Source organism: Xiphophorus maculatus, chromosome 13 (genome assembly GCF_002775205.1).
Source record: "Xiphophorus maculatus strain JP 163 A chromosome 13, X_maculatus-5.0-male, whole genome shotgun sequence".
NCBI classification, from domain to species: domain Eukaryota; kingdom Metazoa; phylum Chordata; class Actinopteri; order Cyprinodontiformes; family Poeciliidae; genus Xiphophorus; species Xiphophorus maculatus.
In genome coordinates this window covers 23518971-23529542 of record NC_036455.1, presented here as the reverse complement: position 1 = coordinate 23529542, position 10572 = coordinate 23518971, and the positions used below count along the sequence as shown (strand labels likewise).

At 39.9% G+C, this 10572-nt stretch overlaps 1 protein-coding gene across 21 annotated transcripts in view; it reads left to right on the top strand.

The window, feature by feature from the left end:
• Positions 1-359: 359 nt before the first annotated feature.
• The window catches only part of clasp2 (cytoplasmic linker associated protein 2), a 59888-nt gene continuing 49675 nt past the window's right edge, over positions 360-10572 (top strand). For all 21 annotated transcript variants that reach the window (XM_023344752.1, XM_023344751.1, XM_023344749.1 and 18 more), the window contains exons 1-3: positions 360-1275; positions 6736-6814; positions 10466-10569. In XM_023344752.1, coding sequence (XP_023200520.1) covers positions 1078-1275; positions 6736-6814; positions 10466-10569 — 381 coding nt within the window. In that variant the 5' untranslated portion in view covers positions 360-1077. The remainder of the gene's footprint in view (positions 1276-6735; positions 6815-10465; positions 10570-10572) is intronic.

Here is a 10572-nt window from a genome sequence, read left to right as displayed (position 1 = left end):
AGGAGAAAATAATGTATTTTTGCCAAAACATTGGTAAGTTCTCAGTGGATTTTATCTCTACATCTGAGGGGCCGTTCTGAAGAAAACTGCGGCAGTTCGGCATCTAGATGTCACCAAAGGGCCATGCTGAGAGAAGACACGCCCACATAAATAAGGTGTAATTTCTGAATTTGGGAAGAAAATTATCCCGAAGAATTTATTTTTTAAAAATTATACGTGTTTTAAAAATTATTATTACCTTTATTCTGTAAATAAAATTAAGTAAGTAGTCAGTCAAAGTCCTTTTTGTTGTTATTTTACATCAGGCATCGTGTTGGCTAGCTGTGCGGTGATCAAGGATTGGTGGTCGCACCCCCTGATTAACTGCAGTCCCCGGCAACGCGCAGCCTCCCAGCAGCTCTGAGCGGGTTCACTTCAAGCAACGATTACTATACTTCTGGACTAAAACGGGATCGGTTAACGCAGGACTGGAGTTATTATTTTAGTTGCGGGAGTTTGGTACAACTTTCCCGCAGACCGCATCGCAGCCTAACAGACTTTTGCGCCGGTGGCCATGAAGTAGGAGAGCAGAGCGGAGTCCGGCGATAGGCCGTTAGCTAAGCTGAGCTAGCCTACGTGAAGCTATTTGTATGGGCGCTAACTAGCCAAGTGCTATTTCTGTTAGCATAACAGATAGTAAATAACGACTTTTGGCTTGTCGTTATTTGGCAGATTTACAGAGAAACCTTAGCGTGGTTCAGTGCAGTTGTACGTTTAATTAAGTTTCGCTGAGTTTTGAGGTCTTTTTTTTGTTGAGGAAAGTAACAAAAAAAGAAACAACAACTTTAACGCAACGAATCAAGTGGAGTTTTTTGGTTTATTTTGGGGGATGATGTGTGTACCAAAGTAATAAGTATCTTTAATCGAACAGACATTGATGATCAAATTTGAGTCGAAAACTATCTGGACTGCACTCCCCCCTTGCTCCTTGACTGGACTACAGTTCGCATTTCAGCCTCTCTACACCCCGTCGACTGGACCGTTGTCTTCGATCTTTGGCCCGGCTTCACTAGCTGGCCGCTCGGCACTGGGTGCCCAATGGAGGATCATGACAACATGGACTATTTTTACCAGCAGGTACTGCAGAAGGACGTTACACGCAGACTGCAGGTCGGCCAGAACCTCATAGACTACCTGAACGACCCAGATCGCTCCCCGGACGTGGAGCAGGACAAGCCTCGGCTTGACAAGACCATAGACGAGTTAACGGGATGGATCAACTCCAGCAATTTCAAGGTACGGGGGGTAAAAACCAGCCCAGTCATCGTGTGAGGGTGTCGTGGTGCTAGACGAGCATCCTGCTGGCCTCTTCGTGTATTATTTTTTTTAACTAATTTGCCTTCTGAGCGTAAAAACAGTGGATCGGTAAATGCCTCGTTGTGTACAAAGATGCTGCTTTCACTGAAACTAAAACAGACCTGATTGACTAACATTAAGATGAAAATCTTATTAGAAAACTATGATTCAGACTAGAAACATGTAAACTCATTAAAGCTTTGTAGGCACTTTTAATGTGAATGTGCTCCCAGGAATTAGTGAGAAGCAGAGAGCTTTTGTCTGTGGCAGGCCAGCAGTCTAATCCTGCTACGTTGGAGGCAGGCATTTTTAAATTTCCCACTGACTAGGTACTTTTCCTGCGCATTCCTGTGGTTTCTTGGGCTTTCTGTTATCGTTTTGGTTGAGCTTGTCTGTGTCTGCGATAGACTCTTTGTCAGGACTGTGGACTACAGGGGGAATTATAGATGGAATGGGGGAGGGGTTAGGAGGCTCATTGTTATGACCTTTAATTTTTGTCCCTTTTTTCCTGTAACCTCAGTTTATTTGGGTGTCTTTTGTTCCTTTTTAAAAAAAAACATTTCTCACTTTTTCCTTTGTGTCCCTCAGTGTACTCTCAGTAGTAATTTGATTCCAGAAAAAACAGAAGTGATATTTTTGCACTTTTCTCTGCGTGCTACTCAAAGCAGCTCAACGCATTTGTTGTAGTTAGGCTAAAATTTAATTCACAAGTTGCATTTGGAGTTAATAGATGTATTACTCAGCAAGATGTGAACACGGTGATGGTGTGTTCAGCATAACAAAGCCTCCTAAAAGCACATTTCGTCTGCCTTGGCTTGCATCAAGTTGTCACTGCTACTCTGTGCGAATCTCAATTGTCAAATAATACTGAATTTATATCAGTACCCATGTATTTATACAAGTGTGCATTCATGTTGTGATACATTTAAGTACATTTTTGTATGCAAAATTTCAAATTAGTCTTAGAAACGGAAGTGGAATGTATTTATGAACATATTTAAAACCAATAGGTGTTGACCAAAGTACTGTAAAACAATAAAAGTAGAGCCTCAGCATCATAATAACGTAAATCAAAGTAGATAAAAAGCAACGATTAACTAAAGACATTGCAGAATCGTAACATAAATTTACATGACTGTTGCTTCTTGATGTGCTGCAGTGTAATGTTTCTGCTTTATGTGCAGCGTCCTATGCACAAGCCAGCATTTTCCTTTTATTCTGGCTGTTTTTATATTGACATGTGCTGCTAATGGGTAGGGTTTGCGTCCCCCGGAAAGGTCATCTTACCAACAGGCTTTTATCTTTTCTGTCGCTGTCGAACAGAAAGCTGGATGAGTTTCAAGAAGACACTGAGTCAGCAAGGTGATGGCGAATAGAGGAGACCTGATGGAGGAAAAACAAAGTTGATGTGAGGGGGGGGGGTGAACAGAGAAGGCGTTTAATGGAGAGCAAAAACTGAAAAATGACACTGTCAAAAAACAAAAGGTGCAAGTCAAGACCCACAGACATGTTTCAGTGTGTTGAAAGTGAAGCTTTTACGCTCAAGCACCTGTAAGGAATTAAAGTGAAAACTGTTCCTTGGGTTGGCATTCTTTGTATTCTTCTCTGCCGAACAGCAGATTCACTTCATGAACCCTGATCTCATCATCACAAGTGGCCGTATCTGTAAAATGCAAACAGGAAGCATTAATAATGCACGACGCTGCATATGTGCAGGTCAAGTTAAGATGACTGAACACTTCTGGCAGTGATCGGGGACAGATTAGATTACCAGACAGTGAAGCCCGGATGTTGTGATTTGTGCGTTTCTGCTTAAACGGTCATGCCTTGTTTGTCAGAGCCCCAAAAACGCAGCAACGCTACTCCTGGCGCGCAATCGCCGTTTAATAGGAAACAGATGGACCCAAAGAGCCAGATATTTTATTAGGCAAGTCCTTCATTTAAAAATGTTCCGCCAGTGTTTTTCATTGTTTTCAAAAACCTGGAAATCTCAAAGTGAGATAATATCTAAAAAAAGAATATCTTCCACTCAAGCCATGTCAAATGTTGGGACTTAGCCTGCTGCTCGGCAAGGCTAGCTCTTCCTGCAGGTGCTTAATAGGAAAAAAAAAAAACCCAAACCTTCCAGCGCAGAGAATTCAATGCAGCTTTGTGGGAAGCAGCTGCAGGAACTGTTGTGACACAGTCATTATTGGTTGGTGGGTACAGACAATGGTTCCAATTTTTTTTATTGTTATTTAATTTCTCTGCTGTGTATTGGTGATTAGAGGTAAAGCTACATGTGCTTATTGCATCTAGAGTGAAACTCTGAGATCAAAATTAATGTTTTCTGTCACTTTGGAACAACAACACTCTCATTTGCAGTTTTGTCCAATGAGGAGGGTTCAGTAATGATTTAATTTAGTGAGAATAAGTGGAAGCTGGAATGATCGAATGATCTGCTTTTTTCCCCCCATTAAGACTGGAATATTTCTTCAGCTTTAGCAGGAGTTAAATGTCCTGTTGAAATAACTAAATGGACATCTTTAGGTATTTAAACATTTGTTTCTTATCTCAAAATCAATTTAAGCCTCCCTGTACACCATTTACATGGTATGCGAATTAGCTGGGTAAGCCACCACACCTACGAACCCGAGCCTTTACAAAGAGCCTTTCAGATAGAGCTGACTATGCACAGTGTCTTAATGTCTCATATTCCTCCAGCTCCCTGGTTAAGAGTCTGGAAGGTATCATGTGTTTGCGAGCCCCTTTTCATTTCTTAGTACAATATTCAGATGTTTTAGTTTTGTAAATAAAACATTATTTTTTGCCCTCTCATTGCTCCTGTCACCTATACCTGTAAACTTTCTCTGCTTCTGTCAGGTTTTAGCAACAAACGTCACATATTTTGGAGATTTTTTTTATATTTCCTTCCCATCGACTCTGAGCTGTTCCCATTGCTGCAGTAGCAACCCCAAACCATTATGCTGCCACCGCTGTGCTTTACTGAGGATTTGATGTGTTTACAATGTCACTTTAGGACCACATAACTTTTTCTTTTTTGAAATGGGACTTGTTATGGCTTCTATGAACAGTTACTTCATACCACTATTCCATAAATGTGCATATCTATTTATGTACACAAATATATATGTACAGTTCATAAATAGAAATGCAATAGGAAAGACTAGTTTTAGGACTTCCTCTTTTCATTTCTGCCACATCTACACAGACTGTCTTTATGACACTGATGGTGTGAAACTGTTTTCTTTTGTTCAGATGTTATGTTAACCATACTTGATTTTATTCAAGTAGAATAAAAACAAATGTGCAACCTACAAAGCCTGCCTCAACAAGTAATAAATCAAATTTCTGATTCATATTTTTTGAAGGGCAGTTTGGTTTACAGAGACTTCATAATCCGTTTTATTCATGGTTTAGGTTGTGTGTGGTTTTTATTTAGTTTTTATGTATTTTTTAGTTGTTTTGTTTTAAATTATTTAATAATTTTGTATTAAAATGCCTTCCTCTTCCAGTGTCGTGTGCTCTGTGCAAAGGTAAAGTTTATTAGTCATTGAAAGAGCAAGCATGCATTATTATGCCATTATTTTATTGTGTTGCTGCAATATTATAATTTATTGCAATAATTTCTGGGACAAGTTATTTGTCATTGTGACAGGCCGTGGCCAGTTTTTCTCAATGACTATTTGTAAAAAGACTTCACTCACTTGGTTCCTTACTTAACTAATTACTTGCCATTAAGTTGGTTTGTTTTCTAAAAAAAAAAAAATCTCTGTAACATACATTCAAATTTGTGGTTGTAACTTAAAATGTGTAAAAATTGCAGAGAGATGAATACTTTGGCAAAGCACTTCCGCATACCTCCTATTCCCTCGATATTCTAATGTCAGGGTTGATAACAAGCGTAGCCCTTTCCATTTCTTCTCCTCCGTTCCTCCTTGTGAGGATGATACCAGATGGTTGTGGGTGCTTGTTGGGTGGAGGAGGGGCAGAAGAAGCCTGAGGGATGTTTCCATCATGAATCATGTTGCTTTCCCCCCTTTTTTTCCCTAATTTTCCCCCTGAATAACATTGATATGTCAGTCATCAGTTTGATCAGTTTTTGTTTTCTGTTATGTTGTTTGTCCTTCGTCTCCATCTTTTCCTCACTCCTTAAACACAGTCACCTGGCTTCAGTCTTCCTTTGACCAAAATAGGGGAAAAACTGCGGTCCAGCTCTGATCTTATTGCTGGACCGTCTGGCAAATATTCTTTAAATGGATTTTCTTTTTGGCTGTTGCAGTTTTACCGGAACGCTGCCAACAAAAAGCATTCCAGGAGCGCAGCAGCATCGGGATGTGATCTTAATCAGAGGAAAAGTGGAAAAACTCCACTTCCAGACACAAATATGTGTCTGCCCACTGAATATTAGCGTTGTCAAAAGCTAATATTTATGGTGCAAGGGGTTATTTAAATAGTGTCTTAACTGAATTTTTAACTTTAAGAAAGTTGGCTGCATTTTTTTTTTCTTTGTGTGGGATTAACTACTGGCCTCTTGCACTAAACTTTAAATCTGACAAGTATGCAAGGAGATTTAAACATCAGTAAAGATCTTTTGAGCAAACTTACACACAGGGGTGATGTTTTTCTACCAATTCAGTGTCGTCTACCAGGGCGTGTTAATATGGAGTTATTCCAAAAATCTGGAACCACACATGGGGAGGCAAACCTGGCTCTCCAGATCTGCACCAGAACAGCTGCTCTCTACATTGGGATTTTTGGCAAGCAAAGTCTTTCAGTGGGAGATTAAAGATCCACATATTAAAGATCCTAAGGGGAAGATGGGTCCGCCTTGGATCGACTGGGAGAACTCTGGAAAGTGTGGGCGATAATTAGGTGCCTGAACTTGTGTGCAGTCCTACGCTGGATAGGCGGGTTAAATTTGGTGCTCTGCCATTTGATGAACTAATATTGGTGTAAACGCTGACCGACGGAGACTGGGCCGTGTTTGGTACTGCTAAAATGTGACGGTACTATTTGTAACAGTGTAGTAATTTGCAGCATTTGCATTGACATTATTTGTACGGTGAGCTACTTTTCTGTGTGTTTTGTCTTTTAGCACGTCAGTTGCTGTCTGTTGTAATAATGTTGAGGTTTTTAATCTGTCCAAATCCGTGCTAGCTTTTGATCTATGGTCAGTATGTTTAGAAACTCAACCAGGTCTTTTAGTTGGGGCATTTTTTCTGTAATATGCGAGCTATCTGAAGGAGCAAATTTAAATTCATTCAGTGTGAATGATTAAATTTCAGTTTTAGTTTCTGCGGGTTTACATGAATTGGTTTGGTTGGTTTGATGTGGGAAAAATGAAGGTGAAACGGCCAGTTATAAGCATTGTTTTTCTTTCTCTCTGTGCTTTTGCAGGTGGCTTTGTTAGGGATAGACATCTGCGGGGCATTCGTGGACCGCATGGGAGAGCGCTTCAAAGGATACTTGGGCACAGGTAAGATTTCACTTACTTTTTAAAAAATTGTGTTTTCTTCTTGAATCCAAAGGTTAGCTTGCATCCGCTGGGCAGGCTTTGTTTTCATTTAGCGCCCAAAACAAGTGAAAACAAGTTTAGCGGGAGCTTCGTTGCACATGTACCAACAAACCAGTTTGAACCCTTTTTTTTTTTTTAAGCCAACACAAACTTCTTATTCAGATTTTTGTAAAAGTGATTATAAAGATCTCTTTCTTTTCTCTCTTCCCGTGGCTCAAACTCTTTATCTACTGGTATAGAGTTAGTCGCGCATAAATTTGCCTTCTTGTTTTCATACCAAAGTCTTGTTTGTATTAACGGACAAAAGCAAATCAGTTTTGTGTTTATTTTCTTATGAGTGGTGCAGTTTGTTAAATAGTCACTGTCCTTTCAGCATCTGTGTGTGTGTTTTTGTTTTGTCTCCCGCTTCCACTTTTTTGCTTCCTGGCTCCGTCCCCTTTTTCTATTCCTCATCTTGTATACTTCTCTATGCTTAGGCCGCGCTGTAGGTCACCCTGTTACACCCCATAACCGCGCCTTGTGTTAATGACCTTAGTGGCTAAATCCTATATCAGATTTCACACTCATTGGGAGTGTATGTGTGTGTTCTGTGAGTGCCAGCCGTGTGTGTGTCACTGCAAAGCCAGACTGCATCTTGTCACCAGCAAACATGCTGAACCCTGCAGTGCCACTCCAGGATTACAGGCCTCATCAGCACACTGTGCAGTTCACCACCAGACGTATTTTCAATCCAGTCGTGGTCAAGGACGCTGCTAAACTAAGCTGCTATTATTATGAAACTGTGCGTTTCAGATTGGTTTGAAAAGCTTTTTTTAAATTTTTTTTTGTTTTCTAAGCTGACTGTGGAATATCCCCTCCTCAATGTGACTTCATCTTTCCCCTGCAACGCTCCCTTTCTTCATCCACCCACCAGCACACGAGGAGGAGGAAGATGAGATCATTCAGACTGAGTGATTGTATTGATTTACAGGGCTGACATATTGCACAGCGCTGCTGAATTTACAGCGTATGTGCGTGCATGCACTCTGACAAAGTGCTGCGTGCCATCCGGCCAAGTTATCCTAAGTGGAAGCCGAGGTGAAACATGCAGACCTCGTTTTGTGCTGCACTCTGATTTCATTACGTGTCGGTGTGTGCAGATTGACGGGTAAGCCGGGCTGTGATTGGCCAGCATTCCTGTCACCTATCAATGAGATTGTGCTGTTGAAGGGAGATTTGTGTACGTTTTCATTTTTACTCCATTGAGTGACGTGTCCAACAGTCACCCCCCCCCCCCCCCTTGTCGTGTTTTATGTTTGAGGACATTGTCCATGTTGCCGAGGCAACCAGCTGTTGTGGTAGCATAACTTCCACACTGAGTTAAAGGACAGATTACATCACTCCCTCTGCTGATGTCTCATTCAGGGAATGTGGGTAGGAGTGTGTGTGTGTTGGTGTGTACATGAGCCGCTCTGTCTATTGACAGTGTATCTAATTGAATGAATGTTAGAGGTCATTATTGGGTCGGACCAAACCAGATAAAGTTGCAAAACAACAGTTTTATGAGGTTTATATTCTATTTTTGTTTCATTTAAATTTAGAACATTCTGTTTTAATTATAGGACATTAAAAAAAACGTACTAGATTTGTTTCTGATGTCAAAACTATAACTATATTTTTTCTATAAACAACAATTAGAACTATGTAGTATTGATATGCACTGATTCCACTTTCACGGCCAATTTCCAATCTCAGTTTTGACTTGCTGATACCAGTTTGAAGCAGTTTTCATTTTCTTTTTAGGATCTTTGATAAAGAGTCTGCTTTTCCTGTTCTTTCTCTAGCCTTTTTTTCTGTAAGTGGTTTGTTATTAATTAAATAAAATGCAAAGTGATTGCAGCGTCGGGTCTAAAATCAGCTTTTAGCATTTCGTATTAGCGGTTAGCACGGCTACCATAACTGTAGCTCAGATTCTCTCTGCCTTTCATTTAATATACAGTAGATACTCTTACCTTAACTTTGTGATTTCAAAAAGACAGCTAATATTCTAAACATAGCATGTACCATTAAATCTCATCCTTTCGCTTAGTTCTGGAATTTTTACTCCTTGTTTAAGTTGCAGCCTCAGTAAACAGCAGGCTTGTCTTTTTAAATAGTTTTACCCCATTTGGGTTTCATGTGACTTCATCCATAAGAACCTCACTGATGATGGAAATAAGTGACTTTCAGTAAACACAGAACATGTTGCTGTTAATGGCTGACATTCTAAGTCACAATCTCTATCAGTATTCCCCTTTACTGTTTGTTTGCATGGAATGGAGAGAAATAAGACATAAACTTGGATTATTTATTGTATGGTGTCTGCTTTATTTACGCCATACCATAAATAATCCAGACGTGCAGCTGGAACCCGCTCTAGCTGCATGTGACATAATCATTCAGATCTGAGCTTTGACCTCTGAGACAAACTGGACACAGCGTTAAGTAAGGGTGTGTTCACTTAACCAGAAAAAGGGCCGACATTGACTGATTCTGATCACATTTGAATGCTTTAGAAATATAAAAATACTTTATTTTAGGGGTGCACCGATTTATCCGTGTCGATTTCCTTCATTTTGGGAGATTGGTGATCTGCCAATTTTTACATGTGAAGCCGATCTTATCCACCGATCTTATCTAGTTTGGCAAAGGTCTAAGAATCAACCACTGTCTTCTTTTGTTCTCCGGTGGGAAAGGTTTGACTGACAGACTGGCCCACCAAGTCATGTCTGCACATTTACAATAAACAATGGTGACCCCGCTGTTGACAACACAACAACTTTCTTACTATATTGAGCAACATTTCAGACAAAAAAATTGGTATTGGCCAAAATCGGAATCGGCAGGTTTTTAAAGCTTTTTAAAAGATTGGTAATCGGACACCCCTACTTTATTTAAATATTTATCATCTTTATAACATCTACTGTAGAACTCTAATGAAGTCAGCGCTATGTCAATTCATGTCCAGGTTTGAAGCATCAAGAGTGAAAGTTTATTTCATTTTTTAGCCCTTACTACTGATGCAGATGGGGTGAGGGGAAGACATTATTGTTGAGGATTATTAGATTTTGTAAGTAATTTCTTTGACTCTCCAATATGCTGCTTCAAATGATATTTAAACTTTAAAATGCTGTCATATTTTTTCAGCTGTGCATTTAAAGACTCTCTCTTTTCTGTTCTCCATTATCTCACTGGATTACATAGAGCTTGCTGATATGTGAGCGTTTGATGACCTTGGTGTTATTTTAGTCACGGTCCATTACTCATTTCCTTTCTTTCTTTCTCCACGACCTTTCAAAGCCTCATGTTTATGATTGTGTTGTTAAATGTTCTATAAGTTATTGAGTCTCTTAGTCTGATAAAACCTACATGTGTTACTAAATTTAAGCTTTTATTTTTGTTTATTATTGTGTTTTGAAATCATTCCACTTGGGGGCAGTCTTTATTACCTCTGATGTCCAAACACTGTTGAATTCAGCATCATTTGTGGTTTGATTTTCTTGCATTTAATCTTGAGCAGATTTATTCCCATCTTGTCTCTCATCAGCGTTCCTTCCCTCATGTCTTTTCTCTTTTTTTTTACTCTGTTTGTAGTCTTGCCAGCTCTGGTGGACCGGCTGGGTGACAGTAAGGATCAGGTCAGGGAGAACAGCCAAGCTCTCATCCTCCGCCTCATGGATCAGACCGCGTCACCCATGGTG